The sequence below is a fragment of the Alnus glutinosa genome, chromosome 9, assembly GCF_958979055.1.
Source record: "Alnus glutinosa chromosome 9, dhAlnGlut1.1, whole genome shotgun sequence".
Classification (NCBI taxonomy): Eukaryota; Viridiplantae; Streptophyta; class Magnoliopsida; order Fagales; family Betulaceae; genus Alnus; species Alnus glutinosa.
Window position 1 is genome coordinate 4544174 of NC_084894.1, and position 19084 is coordinate 4563257.

General features: G+C 38.7%; 1 protein-coding gene across 2 annotated transcripts in view; it reads right to left on the reverse strand.

Moving 5' to 3' along the window:
• The window catches only part of LOC133877838 (rho GTPase-activating protein 7), a 43945-nt gene that overhangs the window by 15446 nt on the left and 9415 nt on the right, over positions 1 to 19084 (reverse strand). For both annotated transcript variants that reach the window (XM_062316266.1, XM_062316267.1), the window contains exons 4-13: positions 15289 to 15359; positions 15136 to 15214; positions 14723 to 14867; positions 14433 to 14552; positions 10742 to 10819; positions 10480 to 10535; positions 10322 to 10391; positions 8909 to 8996; positions 1193 to 1436; positions 466 to 687 (exon numbers count right to left, since the gene is read on the reverse strand). In XM_062316266.1, coding sequence (XP_062172250.1) covers positions 466 to 687; positions 1193 to 1436; positions 8909 to 8996; positions 10322 to 10391; positions 10480 to 10535; positions 10742 to 10819; positions 14433 to 14552; positions 14723 to 14867; positions 15136 to 15214; positions 15289 to 15359 — 1173 coding nt within the window. The remainder of the gene's footprint in view (positions 1 to 465; positions 688 to 1192; positions 1437 to 8908; positions 8997 to 10321; positions 10392 to 10479; positions 10536 to 10741; positions 10820 to 14432; positions 14553 to 14722; positions 14868 to 15135; positions 15215 to 15288; positions 15360 to 19084) is intronic.

Here is a 19084-nt window from a genome sequence, read left to right on the forward strand (position 1 = left end):
ACCATTTCCCACTAATATCTCACAGGAGACTTCTACCAAAAGTGAAAAACTTGTTAGACTTCAAGCTTTTCATCTTCTGGAGGGAACTTAAGAAGTAGCTGATATCTAAGGTTGCCAGTTTCAAACAAGATAACTAATTTAGACAAAGACCATCAACATTAAAAGCAAGATCGGCGTCTGGTGGCACAAGATAACATTTCTGACACACCATGCAGCATGAGAAAATGTAATTCAGCATATGGAGTGTAATTCTATCTTAAACTTGAAGCAGTAAGTGTAAGACTATTGAAGAAGAAGCAGGACAACAAGATCGCAAATCAAAACATATTTTGGCTAATAAATGTCTATCCGTAAATAGAAATACATATACACATACAAACATATCCATATACATAAACATAATTAAGCATCTGTGCATCTGAGTGGTTGTGCATACATATACACGTGTAGAGAGAGAGAGAGAACCTTATAATCATAAAGATCGCTACCAGCATAACCACTACTTTCACTCAATTTTCCACTGTGTACACGTTCAGCATCATCATCTGTTTCTGGGTCAACTTCATTTTGAGCATCATGGTAACCATTTTCTTTCATATCTACATTTTCATCATCAGTTGAATCTTCAGTACCACTGTTTTCAATCCGAGAATCAGCTGAAATGGAGCATCTATTAAGATTTTCATCCTGGAACAACAGATCACGAGAGCTCAGCATTTCCAATTAATTATAGTAAAATTCACCACCTGCTTGAGAATCCATTAATGACAAAGTAAACATAATTTTGAAAGCTAAAATCAGAATCAAGACTTCATCCTAGCCTGTGTTACATGGACTCAGCAGTCTAGGTCAAGGTACCCAAATTGAGACAGCATAACAACAGTATGAGTGTTGCGCAAGCAATCTGCACCACTCACACTGCTAGAATTCCGGATAAGCTTGCTTCTCTGTCTAAAACAGAAAAGATCCAGAAAAATAAGGAAAAAGAAAAGAAAAGAAAAAAGGATCCGCCAATACATATATACATGCAATGCTGATAACTGAGGCAACATTGCCGAGTTCACGTAACATCATCTGCAATAAGGAAAACTGTAGGTTTACCTTTGAAATAGGTAAAACACAGTATAACACAAAAGCAGTTAAAACATTACTTGTTTTTAATCAAAAGAGAGCTGGATGGAGAGTATCTTACATCGAAGATATTCTCATACTCCTCCAAGAGAGTTGTAATAATTGCTTGAGCATTATTAGCAGCATATGCAGCAGCAAGAAGCTGGGCTGAATTATCACCATTAATATCAAAGTCATCCTCTAACTCACACTCGCCAGCTAATAGAGGGCGTAGGAGCAAAGGGGCCATGCAAGCAGCAACAGCAGATGGAGTCATCCGGTTCTCATGAGCATGAGAAGAAATAGTATGCATCATCTTCAGAATTCTGAGGAATAACAACATGTAGCTAATTAGATTTAAAATAAGAAAATATAGAGCCCGCAACAAACTTCACTGAAGACTTCCTACCTTCTACACTCGCAAAATATGCATATATCAAGCATATTTACATTACAAAACTGACAAATATGAACACTACTGGGCACAAAACATTTTAAATCTACCTTAGTAGAGCACATGTACAGAGTAGGCCAAACTCCACATTTCATCAAAGCCCATCACTCCACGTTCAGCTGATGAAATGTAAACATTTTGTACTACATTGTTCTTTCTTTTTTTTTTTTGGTTAAGTTCTATTTTGCACTATAGTCTTATCATCTTATCAAGTAAAGTGCAGATTGTCTTGAGAAGTTAGTTTTTGAACGCTCCCTGGATACTAGGTATGTCTACTCGTTAACAAGAAGGTAGAGCACATGAACAGCTAGAAGGTAAAAATAGTAACTGACAGCTTACAATCAAGAAATTTTTGGTTAAGTGAGCCACATGGGAAGGAAGCTTAAATGCCATTTTGATACTACCTCCAATGCTCTCTTCATCCGATAATATTGCTGTTACAATATAGGTTTGCATTACTCGTATCACTTCTTTAGTAAGTTAACAAAGAATTTTTTATTTAATTTTTTTTTTTTATAAGTAAGAAACCAATCTCATTAAAAGCGTAAGGTGGACCTTAGTACATTAAGAGTATACAAAGGAAACACTTAAGTTAACAAAGAATTGCCACATAATTCACCTTCCAGAAAATCCCATCACCAATAATAGTTGTTTCATCAATAATTATGTCTTCTCCTTCATGGTCCGTGTTATGAGATGGGAAGACACGTCAGCCCTAAGTGGTGATGACGGCAGCCCTAAAACATCAGCCCTATGTCGGTGACGTTAACCCTAAAATTATTAAAAGTAATTACTTAATAAGGAAGTACTTCCATTAGGTTATTAGCTTAATAAAGAAATATTCCAAATAAATGTAAGAATCTGATTTATTCCTTAAGAAGTTAGATTCTACTAGGTCTAGCCGCATAGTTCTCCTAGTCCTCGCAGTATTTGTTTTCCTAGCACAAGTCTACAACTGTATTCCTAGTTTCAGCAGGATATTAGATCCTATTTAAAGGGAATTACATGAATAAAAAGTATGCAAAATTTATCAATCAAACTTATTGTTTGAAGAGCTTAGGAACTCTTAAAATTCCTATTATCACGTTCTTTAGTCAAGATAGGCAAGAAGAAGAGGTTTGATCCGGCTTCTTTTCCTATTGAAAGGAGAATTAGCCAATCAATCTATAATTCTCATAACAACTTGGTATTAGAGCCACACGCTTCCATGGATGATTCACGAATTGATCGACTGGAGCAACAATTTTCCAGCCTGTTGAAGAAGATGGAGGAGACACACTCCAAGATAGAAGCGACAAATTCCAAAGTCCCACAAGCTGGATTTTGCCGTGTGGAACAATTCTTCAAATACCAACAAATGGAAGACAGGGACAAACTTCCTTTAGCAGCTTGCCACTTGGAAGGAGCAGCCCAGATGCGGTATCAACTTTTCAAGGAGAATGTGGAGTCAATCTCTTGGGAGAATCTGGAGGCCGAACTGTATAACTGGTATGGACCAACACAGATTGAAGACCACTTTGGTGATCTTACCAAATTGCGACAAGGAGGCTCGGTGCGGGACTACCAGGCAGAATTTGAGCGGCTTCTTAGCCATGTGGGGAAATTGTCCACCCAACACCAGTTGGGGTGTTTTGTCAGTGGGCTGAAAGAAAACATTCGGATTGAGGTACAAGCTGCCAAACCTACCTCTTTAACTAAAGCAATTGGGTTGGCTCGTCTGTTTGAAGCCAAAACATAGAGCTTGAAGAAATTTCCAACTTTGGAGAACCGGTGATCGACTTATAGCGATCTTGTACCGCCCTTACCATCCCCAAACCTCACTAAGCCAAAAAATCCCCCTATTCGAAGATTGACAACCGAGGAGATGCAGGACCGACGAAGTTGCGGCTTATGTTTCAATTGTGATGAGAAGTTTGTTCCAGGTCATCGCTGCCACAAGCTGTTTTTGATTGAAGGTCTCTATGAAGAAGACGATGAGGGAGCCGATAGCCTCAACGAATTTAACAGAGACACATTAGACGAGCCCAGAATTTCACTACATGCAATCAACGGTTCCCCTACACCTCGAAACATGCGGGTCTTAGGAAGAATGGGCACTCACCAAGTCACGACGTTGATGGATACTGGTAATACACATAATTTTTTAAACTCCACGCTAGCTGAAAGAATGGGGTTGCAACCAACTAAGGGAGCAAGGCTATTGGTTACGATGGCTAATGGAGAGAAGCTGAGTGTAGGCAGAAACCGACCAAAAACAACCTCGAAGGGTGTCTTACCCGCACTAGTGTGGCAACTAGTATTGTATGTATATTCGACCCAAGATAACCATTTGACCCAATCCTTGGGTTTGTCACCTGTGAAGCAGTGGAGGTACATCTCCAAGGTACGGTTGACGGCCTCTGTTTGACCGTTCGTTTGAGGATGATAAGAAGAACTGAAATTGAATATGTTTCCCTGTAAACCAAACAACTCCTACCAGAATTTGCTAGTGAAGGCCACATCTCGGTCACACACAATGGTGGTGGGCAAGCAGTGGAGCTTAAAAATATGATCAAAGAAGACTAACGTGACACTTGAAGCTGAGTAGGGGTGCTTGAGGGGAATAAAGTGAGCATATTTGGAGAATCTATCTAGTACTACAAAAATAACTAACTTACCTTGAGAAAGAGGTAAACCATCCACCAAATCCATAGAAATATCAGCTCGTATAGTGGAAGGAATAGGCTAAGGCTGGAGCAGACCTGCTGGTTTTGTGAGCTCACTTTTGTTGCGTTGGCATAGGTTGCATTCGTGAAGATATGCTTTAAGTTTAGAGCATGCCCCTTGCCAATAAAAAGCCGATTTGAGCCGGTGCCACATTTTATGGAAACCTTCATGGGAACCAGTGTGAAACTTCTGGATAATAGCTTGAGTGAGCCCTAAAACGTCAGCCCTATGTCGGTGACATTAGCCCTAAAATTATTAGAAGTAATTACTTAATAAGGAAGTGCTTCCATTAGGTTATTAGCTTAATAAGGAAATATTCCAAAAAAAATGTAAGAATCTGATTTATTCCTTAAGAAGTTAGATTCAACTAGGTCTTGCTGCATAGTTCTCCTAGTCCTAGCAGTATTTGTTTTCCTAGTACAAGTATACAATTGTATTCCTAGTTTCAGCAGGATATTGAATCCTATTTAAAGGGAATTACATGAATAAAGAAGTATGCAAGATAATTGATTTGTCTTTGTGTTTTGCTATGGTTCAAAATCCTGGAAAAGAATCTAACTTGTCAAAAGGCTCTCTCTCTCTCTCCCTCTCTACATCCCTGACCTAGCGTCGGCGCGTGAGAGCGCGTCAAGCTAGGAGAGGAGACCCTCTATCTTCGCTTCCTTCTCTTCGTTGCGAAGTCGGGGTGTGAGTTCTGTCTTTCTGGTTCTTGGGTATCCTTTGTATCGCGCGTAGGGGCAGCAACCAGTGGTTTCTCTTTGTGGGCTCCTTTCCGCCGGTGACTATGTAACGTTCTTTGGGTCGGCCGTTCTGCGTTTTGGGGGTGTCTTGATGGAGAAAAGTTTTCTCATGGAGTTGAAGATTTTTGTCTTCTTAGTTCTGGATGGGGGCGTCAAGGCTGAGGGTGGGGGAGAAGAGAAAAAGTTTTTCCGGCAAAATCATCATCAGTCCACAGTGCTCGGAGTGGCTTGCATTGACACTGGAGATTCTATTGGGTTTCTCGGAAGATCAAGAGTTCATCAAATCCTTTAGAGAAAGGTCGAAAATTTTGATTGCTCAAAGAGGTAGTAACCATGCTGGCCGTTTCCATGAGGCAGCAATATTTGGTTTGGGTGGCTGGAAATGGCTCATTTTGATCCCGGAAGGTCGTGGTGGGTGGGGTTGGCTCAAATTCTCAGACGAGCTGAGAAAGGCCATTGTTTTCCTTTCTACCAAAATGGACTGCGGAGCTGGGTTCCCGTATGTGTCGGTCAATAATGAGGGGAAGGAAGAAGAGGCAAAGATGGGAATGTTTCCTTGCTGGAAGGGTCCCTCCTTTGTAGAGGTGTTGAGGTCAGGTTCAGTGCCTTTCATGGGGGATAGTCGTTCCAGGTTGAGCACTGCGACGGCAGAGCCATGTGTTCTGGATTTTCTCCCATCGGTGAGGCATGCAGAGGATGATTTGAGAACGGCGGTGGACTGCTTCTCTTTGGAATCACCTCCGCTTGAACTGTTGGACAAAGTCCAGCTTATCTATCCTCTGGGTAAGAAGCTTCTCTCACATTCGAATTTGAAATTCGAATTTTCAAAACGTCACATGTGGAGAAAGCTGGGCAACGGGTCTAACTTGGCTCTGGGACGGGCTGTAAGGAATATTTTGGACCATTTTGTCGGGACTGGGCTGGGTTGTAAACGTTCGAGTTTCCAGTTAGCCCGATTCCTCCCGAAACTTTTAGCCTCCCGTCTGTCGAAAATCATACCGGAGAGGTCGTCGAAGATTTCTTCTGGGATTCCTTTGGTCCGTCCTTCTTCTAGTGGCTTGGAGGATGCTTCGTTGGATACCATAGAGGGTGTGGGTATGTCGTTGTCGGGTTTGCTTGGGTGTCCTCTTTTGCAGGAGACGATGGAGGTGGTTCCAGAAACAGTCGATACAAGGACTGGACCTTTGGGTGTTAGTGTTGTACAAATGGATAAGAACGGGGTTGAACCAAAGGGCTTTGATGGTGTCTCTGGGGGCTTGAGGAAGGCTAGAGAGGAGTTTGCTCCTGGGGTTTCTCCGGCTCTGTCTTCTTCCAGGGGTGGTTCTGTAGCCGGGCCAAGTCTTCCTTCGGTATTCCCTGGGTTTTCGAGTTCTGTAGTTGGACTTTCTGAGACTTCTTCTCTTCTTCCAGCACTGGAGACGTCTTCCACCCATACAAATTCCTTCTCTTCGGCTGAGATGAATAAGAAGTTGACGTCGGAGTGGGAGGTAGATGTTAGGAAGAAGGTTGTTGGGTTTTGGGAGAAGTTGTCCCAGGAGTATGCGGGGAATGTGTCTGAGGAGCATAACGAGAGGTTCAAGGTTATTACGGAAGAAATGATTAAGCATCAGAAGACTAAGGGCAAGAAAGAGCTTCTGAATCTACAAAGCTCCGTTAATTATGAAGACTCTAAAATTTCTTCAAGGTGTAGGAAAGGCAAGACCCATGTGATGTAGGGTTGTTTGCCTTGGGGCTTTTTGTGGTTTGTTTCTCGGGGCCTTAAGGTTGGGTTGTTTTGTGGGCTTCTTCTTGTCGGGTCGGTGATGAGGCTTTTACTTCTTGTATACTCTGTGTGTACTAGGGGTGCCTTATACTGTTTTTTAATAAAATTGCAATTACTTATCAAAAAAAAGAAGTATGCAAAATTTATCAATCAAACTTATTGTTTGAAGAGCTTAGGAAAGCTTAAAATTCCTATTATCACGTTATTTAGTCAACATAGGCAAGAAGAAGAGGTTTGATCCGGCTTCTTTTCCTGTTGAAAGGAGAATTACCCGATCAACGTCTAATTCTCGTAACAGTCCCCCCTAGGATGCTGTTGACCCCAAAAGATTAAAATGTTTAATCCTATCACATGATTTGGTTGTTTAAGTAATAGGTCTTCACTTGTATATTCATTGTCAGAGGCATTTGTGACTGGACATGTTCTTCACCTATCCAATCACTGAATTCCTTTCTTCTCCTACTTCCACGAAATGCAAATTTCTTGTTCAGAGAATTGTCAATTAAGATGTAGACATTGGAGACTTGCTTTCATAAATGAATACCACCTCTGTTTCTCCTCATATTTGCTTCATTAGCAAAAGGCAGGAAATGCATACATCATTTCTTCCTCCATTGTTAACTCACAAAGTAGAATCATCTTCCTAGCAACATAAGCATAATTTGTTTCCCCCATTATGACATTTAAAACTGTGAACTGTTTCATGCTGGTTCGGAAATGTGTTCGTTGTTAGTAATTTTTCAGATCACTCAGGAAGCAAGAAATTCCTACATTGGACACCAGTGGCATATATACCAGTCACGAGAAAATCCTTATTCCATTTCCCTTTACAGGTCCAATGTCCGAAATGCTCAATCTCAAATAAATGGTGCTTGCTTTTTCCTCCAATTACCCCCAGCCAGTTTACCTTGGCAGTCTGGCTTGAGAAGTATTGTGAAGTTAGGGGTTTTATGCTGGTTCTGAAATGTGTTCCTTGTTAGTAATTTTTCAGATCACTTTGGAAGCAAGAAACAGCTACATCTTTTTTGGACAATGGCGTATACACCAGTCCTGAGAAAATCCTTGTTCCATTTTCTTTACAGGTCCAATGTCCCGTAATGGTCAAATCTCATAATAATGGTGCCTGCTTCTTCCTCCAATTAACCTTGGTAAGTTTGGCTTAGCAGCCTATCTTGAGGTATTGTGAAGTTTAAGGGAACCTGCTGTAATATTATTGGAGGATTACATATGTGTAATTTTCTCAAAAATCTAAATTCCATTTGATTTTTCACTTCAAGTGTCATGAAACAAAAGAAAATCAGTATAAACACAGTTAGATTGTCTTTTTTGGTGAGTTAAGGAAAATTAAATAAGAGTAAGTCATTTGCTGAAACAGAGATAGTCTAGGACATGTTTGCAACTTCCATATCTTCTGAAAAGCTATAGAGAATGGTAAAAAAACCCTTTATGTAATCCCATAATGGGAAGTGCATGCTATAAAAGGTACCATGTTACCCATGACTTTCACTTCTATTCTATAGTCATGTTGATACAACATGACATGGGTGAGGATATGCCTTACAGACACTCAAAGTGATGGAAAATCAATTGGAAGCATGCCAATCCAAACAGTTGGTAATCGCACCCAACACCCAGAACCAACTCCATGTAAAAGAGATAGCGACAGACAGTTTCCAGATTTTGCCTTCCCATCCCAAAGCACATCGAAATGGCATAGTTGTACTACCTTTTTTAGCAATAATGCTCCTATCGATAAACATTTTTCAGTGAGGATAATTTTCCAAGCTATATCTTTTACATGTATCGATCATATAAATAAAAAAACAAAAAATTTACATGCATCATATTTTCATATGCATAGTTGCACAAACAACCATTACTTCTAATAAACACATATTCCATCATCACTCAAAACTGACAGATACACTTAGAAACTCAGGCATTTCAAAACAAATTTTATATATATATATATATTTTGATAAGTAACCGAATTTCAATAAAAACCAAAGGGCGTACTCAAGTACACAGGAAGTAAAAAAAAAAAAAAATCATCTAATTTTTTTTGAAAAATAAAAGAAAAACTGAGGTGAAAATGAGGGCAAGGCACATCAAGTAAGAGAGAGAAAGTGAGATTACCTCTGTAATAAACGCCGGTTTGGTTCAGGAAATGTCTCCATTATTGCTGAGCGCATTGCATTTAGCCGAGCTTCCTTTCGATCAATTTCTTATTCAATAAAACGCAAAGCAACATTAACTCGTAAGTACACATGTCAAACTTGAACCACTAAATTAATTTAAGCTAATAATTTCATGCACCCAAAAGAAAATAAGAAAATTAGTTAATTTGATAAGCATTTTTTTCTGACCTCAAGGGGAGGGGGAAGGGGAGATTCAAACTAGTGACCTCCTTTTCATGGTCCCCAACCAATTGAGCTAACCCTTGGGGTCAATGAGAAAAATATTTCAAGGAGAAAAAAATTATTTAAACCAAATAGCTCAACTTAATCCCCAATCACTCTTTAATATATTAAGTGATCAGTTCCAATATCCTGGACTGAACATAAAGAGCATTAATATTTTATACAGAACAGAACTTTATGCCCCCATGATTATGGTGCTGCCTGACAAACAGAATTACTAAGAATGACTTGCTTCGAAGAAATAAACATCAAGTTCAGTAAGTGTTCCAAGATGCGTGTTTAATTATAAGTCGAATCAATTTATGTTAGCACAAAACCTGGCTGGATGCCCATGTTCAAAGTGAATGAAATTGAGCAACTAGGACATTGGGAAGGATCCAAGGTCTTCAGCATAGCAATCTCAACATAAAATGGACTGATATGCAAGCCCAAGAAAGAATCCCATAGCTAATAAGTGCTAACCAGAAGGGGGGAAGGTGGCTGTTTCTACCTCTAAAATACTATGCCAGTAGTTAGCACGAATCTTAATTTTTGTCCATGTGTTTTGGCTGTCTTTTATGCAGGCTCTATAAAAAATAAAAATAAGAACTGTAGTTGATAGTCCAAAAAAAGACCCACAGTCGGACCATTTTTTTTTATAAGTAAGAAAAGATTTATTAAAAAAGCGTAAAGGCGCCCCTCGGTATACAAGAAATATACCAGAAACACCCAAAGCTAACCCACAACAACCAACAGAAAAAACCCCAAAACCTAAGAAAGAACAACCAAACAACCCACAAAGGAGTCCAAACAGAGTTACAAGAAAAAACTATACGCCCGAGAAACAACCCACAACCCACCAAAGCAACAACGAACCCTACAAAACGTGGGCTCATCCTTAGGTTTCATTATTAGCTTTTGTAGGTTTCATCATTAGCTATCATTCCTTTTCGAATGATTGATTCATTTTATGTTTCTTTTTCTTTTTTTTGAATTTTAACATAATGACGACTATGTTTTCCTCACAACCATCTCCCAAATAAATGCTACAGAGAATATTGAAAACTCATTACCCAATGAACCATCCATAATAAATTTGTGTATACAAAAAGGAAAACGGAAAAAGAAAATAAATAACAATTGAACTTACTAGAAGCCTCCAGCAACGCAGTGCAGCAGGATGCAGGAACTGGAGACGAGGGTAGCTCCCTAAGAACATGCTGCAGAACAAATAGGTTTTGGCTGAATATTGAATTTAGGTATTAAATTTATTGTTCTTGAAGAGCAAAAAGTTGTCACAACAATTACCTTAACACAGTCGCCAACAACATGAGCATCCTCATCAGGATCAAATTCAGTCTTGCCTAAAAACAATAAGGAAAATTGAAAAAGGGATAATCTCAGTCTGAAAGGCATTTGTACAACCAAGTCACATAGACTCAACAAAAAATAATAAATCCAAAAAAACTTTTTTTTTCTAAGTAATAAATTCAAAGAAACTAGAATGTTATCTATAATGTTTTCCTACTCAACTAAGAACAATAAAAGACTATAAAAGTAGACCAAATACCTTGTTCATACTCTTGAACCCTGCGATCTACCTCCTCAACATCTGCAGATTGTCGCAAAATTCCTTCAACTTTAGTTCCTGTTGAAAAAAACAGTCAATAAGTAGAAAGCATGAAAAAAAATCCATGCATTTTAATCTATTTCTCTCTTCATATAATCAGTTGAGTGTCCCAATTCGCTTTTCCATTATCATTTCATATAAAACTTCACACTGATGATACTCAAACATAACTATAAACTTCAACATCAAATTTATGAAATTCTCTGATATCTGCTTGATGTAGGTCATTTAGTCATCCAGTTGACATCAACTTCAACAAACCAGATTTCCGTTTCTACATAACCATTTTTTTTATTATTTAAAGATAGACGTAGTTTTTGGAAAACTAAGTTGAGTCATGAGTCATTCATAGCATCAACATCTTCCTATGCTTTTCAGCCATATCATGAACAGCCAACCAGATCTAAATAGCAACAATGCAACCAAAAACAACACAAATTTGGAGAAAAGCAATGATAACCATCGGACCTGACTACCACAACTGAGAAACAAAGAAACTTAAGATCAAGTAAACTAGAAAGGTGCTTATCCAATAACTGCACTACATTCTGGAAACTAGATTGGCCAAAAGATTACCAAAAAACTAACCCCATTACAAGCTGGAAACTAGATAGACCAAAGTACACACTGAACTACAAAACACCAAGAAACTAGAAAGATGTTTCAACTGCTCTAAACAATATCTAAATTACTTGACTCCATTGAATTTATAACATTAGGGGTCAAGGTTTATTTTAGAGCTGGATCAAAACCATCCTTGGAATTGAACCAATTTCCCTACTTTTGACATCTTCGGCTAGGCTTCTCATTCAGCCTTCCTAGATCTATTGTGCAGTACAGAGCATCTTTAACAGAAGTAACTAATTAGACGAGTATAACAGCTGACTTATAATGGGGTTTCTTCCTTGCCTTTGAAGTATCTTGGTCTTCCGTTGGAGGCCTCCTATAAGGCCAAGTCTATTTGGGATAGTGTTGTTGAAAAGATAAAGCTTCGGATGGTTAGTTGGAAAAAAATGTATTTGTCTAAAGGTCGCACGGTTACCCTTATCAAGAACACCCTTTCCAATTTATCTACGTACTTCATGTCTCCCTCTTCCTGCTAGTGTTGCAGACGGCATAGAGAAGCTTCATCAAGATTTCTTATGAGGTGCGCTAGGTGAGGAATTCATATTTCAACTGGTTAGCTAGTCCAAGGTTTGCTCCCCGATCTCTGAGGGAGGGTTGGAGGTTTGAAGCTTGTGGATGTTCAATCATGCTCTTTTAGGGAAATAGTTGTGGTGTTATGTGCATGAGAGAGGCTTGGTAGAGAGTTGTGGTGGATTTTAAAATTGGTAGTTCGTGGGGTGGATGGGTGTTCAAATCAGCCTCCTAAGCCGTATGGGGTGAGGTTATGGAAGAATATAAGGAGGGGTTGGAAGATGATTTCTAGTCATACCAGATTTGAGATGGGAGATGGCTCCAAAATAAGATTTTAGCATGATGTGTGGAGTGGGGAGAAGGCCCTTAAGGAAGCTTTTCCTAATTTATATAGTAGTGCTTATGTGAAAGATGCTTCTGTAGTAGTTCAGTTGGAGCTCTCTAGTGGTTCCCTTCAGTGGAACATAAGCTTTATTAAAGCGACTCACGATTGGAAGGTGGATGCCTTTACTTCGTTCTTCAATTTGTTGTATTCCTATAGGATGAGACGAGAAGGTGAAGACAAGCTTTGGTGGACCCCTCCAAAAAAATGGTTTATTTTTTTTAGCAATATTGGGAAAGGGTTACAAGGAATCAAAAAATGGAAAAAATGGTGAGCTCCCCAACAACAAACCCAAAACGAGAATACAATGCAAAAAATAAAAACAATAAATAGGAAATGGGCAAAAAAATGACACAGTCCTCTAGATATAGGTATAAAGACCAAGAAATGGCACCGCAAAACGGTGTTTGAAGCAGGCCAAGATGACCCACTTTGAACCTACAACAGCCACCAGGAGGAAGCTGTCGAAGGAGAGGCACTGCCATTTTCCGATTAGGAGCCGTTGAAAAAAGGAACCAACTCTGGTTGCAGAAGTCTCCACAACAAGATCAAACCACAGAGGCACATGGAGACTACAATCCACAAAATGCAACAATAAAAACAAAAAAACAAAGCAAAATACAGAAACACAACAAAACACCAAAAATCAGCAGCATCAGCAGACGAAAGCGATAGTTGGGTGGAGCGTGGGAGCCATGTGCGGGCGCGTGAGAAAATGGTGTTTGTTGTTAGCTCCTTCTACAATGTCCTTGTCGGTAATGATGGCATTCATTTCCCTTCAAAGAGTATTTGGCACACTAAGATTTCTTTGAGAGCAGCTTTTTCCGTTTGGTCGGCAACCCTAGGAAAGATCCTTACAATGGATAACCTTAGGAAACGGCATGTCATTGTGGTTAATAGATACTGTATGTGCAAGAGCAATGGGAAGTTTGTGAACCATCTTCTCTATTGTGAGGTTGCTTATGCCTTATGGAATGTATATTTCAATCGCTTTGGGCTATCCTTAGTTATGCCTAGTCGAGTGGTTAACCTGTTCGCTTGTTGGTAGACTGGTGGTAGCACTCAATGCTGTTATGTGGAATATGGTGCCTTCTTGCCACTTGTGGTGTCTTTTGAGGGAAATAAATGAAAGAAGTTTCTAAGATAGCGAGAGGGTGTTAGAGGAACCTAACTCCTTTTTCTTTTATACTCTATTTTTGGACAACTACATTTGTAGCTCATTTGGTGCTTAGTTTTCATGATTTTCTTGTTCTTTGTTCTTCTTCTAGGTAGGTGTTTCTCTTGTATACTTCATATGCACCTGGGTTGCGCTTTTCGCTTTTAATGATATTTCGGTTACTTATAAAAATAAAAATAAAAATAAAAAGACTAATAATGAAACTTATATAGCATGTGCTATCAAACAATGCTGTTGAATATGGTGGCATGATGGGTATGAATCTAACTTACAATTAAAAAGCTCATGAAAGCTCACTACAAACTATGTCTATTTGTCCGAAAAATTTCCTAGAAGGGCAGGGTAAGTGGCCAAACTAAACCTAAATCAAACTCAAAACTAGTACAAGATTCCAAACTTGACAAAATACAGATTAGGACAAGACAGGTACCAAGTCTATGCACCCCATTGCCAGTCCTAAAGCAGGTGTTAGCTATTAAAAGCATGTACAGGTATGGGAAATTCCACTCCAAAATCATCAACTTTTCACTCCATTAGAAGAAAGAATGCCAAGTACAAGCCCATCAGAAAACCCAGATGGCTATATTAATTGGCAATACAACAGGGACGTAAAGATTATTTATTTCTAGAGAGAAACTTGCAGATCAAAAAAGTATAGCAACTACCAAATACACCGACAATGGATATGCAAGGAAACAAAATATTAAAAAAAAAAAATGAAAGAAATTACATGTTCTCAACAATTATTATATTTAAAACTTAAAAATGAAGGAGAAAGCAAACAAATGTTCGTGATTAATACAAAGAGTTCCACTTTGCAACAAAGATTTTATATTTGCTGGGGGGGAACCAATAACAATATAAAAAGAAACAACACCACAAGGTGCAGAGTACTTTAAAGAAAAATCCAATCAAATTTTGATATCACAACTTACCAAACTTCTCAAGAAAACGAAGAGCTTTCTCAAGAAAGGATGGACCTCCATCAATATCTTCTAGTGCAAGCAAAATTGGTCTTCCAACGACCAAGGATTTAATAGGACGCTTATCCCTCCCTGGATGATATCCCGAAATCTTGTGTTACTAAAATACACATACCCAAACGTAATTATAGATGTGAACATATGCACATGCAAATGCACACACATAAACTAACAGATCAACTACTTTTAGAATGAAGATCTTTAACCAAAATGTTAAGATGTAATAATAAAGAAGCACAAACATTGATGGAAAGACCCGTCAATTGAATCATTTGTGTCATTCCGAAAAATCCCATTGTGTCCCATAACAAGGGCAGCACTTGGTGCTTGTGCAAGGGCATGTTCTAGGGCTGTCTTCCACTCGAACAAATCCTCAGATGTCTCAGCCTGGCATTCAGAGAGAAAAACACACATAAAAACAAAAGGGCATTAAAGACATTTTTACAGGAACATGATAAAGAGTGATACACAAATTATTTCCTGTCACTATAGAAGAGATTACTTTTTTTTTATAAGCAATTTTTTGTCCCCAAGGGAAGGGCGAAGGGTTGATTCAAACTAATGACCACTATTGTGGTCCCAAGCTGATTGAGCCACCCCTTAAGGACCACTATAGAAGAAATTACTAGTGATAATAAACTACTAAATGAAGCACCTTAAGGGTGAACGCTCTGCCATCACGTCCATCTGGAAACAGTACGGTCAACAGTTTTTTATCTTCTCTAACTACAACACTGCAAGATAAAGAGTTACAGCTATAAGCAGGTGATTAAGAATACTACAAATAAATTGTAGTGACCATGCATACCTCCCAGAATTGTTCAAGTCAATGCCTCCCAATGTCAGGTTCACTTCACCGCCCCTTTGAGGAAGCGCAGTCTACATGATAATAAAAGGAAAAAATGTATATGTTTAATTAATTGTATTACTCCAAAATCGATTAATATGGTAGAGCTGATTTACTGTCTTGCTAATATTTGACTGACAAAGTTGGAAAGGCCACTTACTTTAACACAATTGGATCTTCAAACAAATCATCTCATTACCCATTGTGTGTTGTACATTAATTGGATATTATAATACTTTTCTAGTAAATTTCAGAATTCGAGGTCATGAGGAGGATTACAAGTACAGGAAAGGATGGAACTAGCAGTGCATAAGCACTAGTAAAGACTACCATTTAAAAAGCAATATGAATAACAGATGGGCATAGACTTTTTCGTTTCTTTGCATGCACATGAGAAAAAAGAGATCTCTTCATTGTTCAGCTTTCTCTTTTGCCCTCACATTTCATGAAGTGAAGAGGTGGAGAACAGTTAGATGAAGTCACATTGTCTGTTTTCTTTGATCCTTAAATGAAACTAGTTTCTAACCTACTGCTCAGACCAAGTTGGGAAATTGGGTTACTAATGCTTTGCAGAGTGCCCCCCCACCCAAAAAAATAAATAAATAAATAAATAATCACTATAAGAGGAGGATTGAAGGGATTCCTCATATTGTAAAGGAAAACCAGATTTGACAGCCTAGAAAAAAGGTAGTAGACACTAAAGCAACTAAATGGTCAGAATATCGGTAATTGGTGGATTGTGGTCTTGATAGCACAATTAATAAAAGCTGCAGAGGGATCCCATTTGGCAGGGAAATGAAAATGAGTTTCAACATCATTTGACAAAGTATTCTTACTTATCAAAAAAAAAAAAACACATCATTTGACAAAGTAGAACGCACGTCTCTTCTTAAAGAACCTTGGAGGCATAGGTTAGGGCCTCTTATATGACTGAGAGGATTTAAAGTTTTGAGAATCAAATCTAGGTGGAGCCTCTTAATCTAAGAAATAAGTCTCAAACAGCAATTTGCAGCAAAGATGTGGGGACAATGAGAAAGCATATAGAGGATAGTAAAAATAAGGCCCAAGACCAGACGGATTCTCTATGGCTTTTTTCAAAGTGTTGGGAGGTATTGAAAGAGGACATCATGGAAGTATTCAAAGAGTTTCATAGCATAAGGAAGTTTGAGAAGAGCTTTAATGCTACTTTTGTGTCCCTTATTCCTAAGAAAGCCGGTGCGGTGGACATTAAGGATTTCCGTCCTATTAGGTTAGTGGGTGGTGTGTATAAAATCATTTCTAAGGTCCTAACAAACAGGTTGAAATTGGTATTGGGAAAGAGTATTTCAAGTTCACAGAATGCATTTATCAAAGGTAGACAAATTCTGGATTCTTTCATGGTAGCTAGTGAGTGTCTTGATACTCTGATTAGATCTAGGGAACCTGGAGTGTTGTGTAAATTGAATTTGGAGAAGGCTTATGATCATATTAATTGGGTTTTTTTGTAATTTTTTTTTTGATAGGTAAGAGATCAAATTTATTAGAAAAGCGTAAGGCGCCCCTTGGTACACTGGAAGTATACAAGGAAAACACCTAACTAGAAATAGAAAAGCGAGAGAAAAAGTCAGAAAAAGAAATAGCAAAGGATGAACATAAGCCGAAGTCCAACAATACAAAGTATGGTAGAACAAAGAAAGAGTCTCTTCCAAGGTTCTTTCCAAGTCTTCAAAACTTCTATTGTTTCTTTCCCACCAAAGGCACCAGAAGATAAAAATAAGTGGCATTTTCCAAACAATAGCACTCCTTGATCTGCCAGATGACCACCAACATGCAAGCAAGTCAATAACCCGTCTAGACATAACCCAAGACACACTGAAACGGCTAAAGAGAGAATTCCATACAACAGAAGCCACGTCGCAGTGGAGAAGGAGATGACCCACAGTTTCCTCAGTCTACTTACACATGCAGCAACAGTTGATCACAATAACATGTCATTTCCTAAGGTTGTTCTGAGAGAGGATCTTACCAAGAGCCTCAGTCCACACAAAGAAAGCAGCCCTAGGAGGAGCTTGAGTACGCCAAACACTTTCCCAGGGAAAGCGTCTGCCACCAGTGCTAGTTAAGGAGTAGAAGAAGGACTTGACTTTGAAAACTCCTTTTTTGGAGGGGACCCACCACAAACTGTCTTTATTGTCTCTGTTTACTTTAACTGAATGTAGCAATTGGAAGAAAGAGGCAAAGACATCCACCTCCCAATCATGAGCCTCCCTAATGAAGCTCACATTCCACTGGAATGAGTCACCCAACCGCTCCAGATTATCCGCAACAACGGCGTCCTTAAGGCGAGCAATGTCAAATAAAGCTGGAAATGCTACTTTGAGGGTTGTGTCACCACACCACAAATCATGCCAAAAACTGATCTTGGAGCCATCCCCCACGACGAATCTAGTGTAACAATTGGATAGATGTGGCCTTGGGGAGAGATGGCAAGATTGGATAGCACATTGCATCTCTACATTGCATTTTCCATTCTCATTAATGGTTCTCCTTCTGGTTTCTTTAGCAATTCATGTGGTTTAAGACAAGGGGATCTGTTATCTCTGATATTGTTTGTGGTTATTATGGAAGTACTGAGTAGGATGATGTTTGTTACAATGAATAGGGGACTCTTATTAGGATTCTTGATGGGGTCAAGAAATAATGAAGAGGTTATAGTGTCACATTTATTGTTTGCAGATGATACTTTGAATTTTTGTGAGGCTAATGGTGAACAATTCCATCATCTGAGGTGTCTATTCTTGTGTTTTGAAGCGGTTTTGAGGCTAAAGATTAATTTGACTAAATCATAGCTAGTTCCTATAGGCGATGTGGGTGGTGTAGAGGGTTTGGCCCAAATTCTTGGGTGTAGAGTGGCATCTTTGCCAATGAAGTATTTGGGTCTTCCTTTCGGAGCCTTTTACAATGCTACTTCGATTTGGAATGGCATTATTAAGAAAATGGAACATCGCTTGGCAGGTTGGAAGAGCCTTTATATGTCTAAAGGAACTAGGTAGACTTTGATAAAAGAGTACTCTTTCTAATTTGCCGACGTATTATTTGTCCCTCTTCCCTTTGTAGTGCGCTGCAGAACCTAGTGGAGAGGTAACAATATATTATGCCTCCTTTTTGGAAGGGGCTTCTGTTGGCAGCTTGCACCAAAGAGTACAAGAGTTTAAATTGATAACTGCTGAGAAAGGACAGTCATTAAGAAAGACAACTCAAAATCTTTCAGAAATTATTTGTAAGGGATGGTCTCCAACAGTATTTACAAGTAAACCTGCATAGAAGATATATATGGAAGATTAAGAGTTTGACTATATTTGCAGTTTTAAACTGCAGCCACTTGAAAACAGATTTGATCTTCCACAACCAGATATACTAATTTAAATCTTATTATATGTTGTTCTCAGCAGGGAATGGAAGATTCCTAAGCATGTCTTCCTCTGGTTGGCAATATGTATAAACCTGTGGCAATTTTTTAATTTCAAAATTATATTCATGACAAATATTGAAAGAAAGCAGACATGCCTTGACAAAATGGCTTTGGGCACAACTTGCGTTCTTTAAATTGAAATGTTCACAGGACTCAGGAGTTCACACCAAGCATGGCATTTTGCAACATACCATTCTCCACTAATGCATTACAGTAATGCAAAAAGAATACACAATCCATAAAATACCAACAATAATATGATAATGCAACAAATCACAGCTAGTGGCATTCTCCAATAATGTAGGA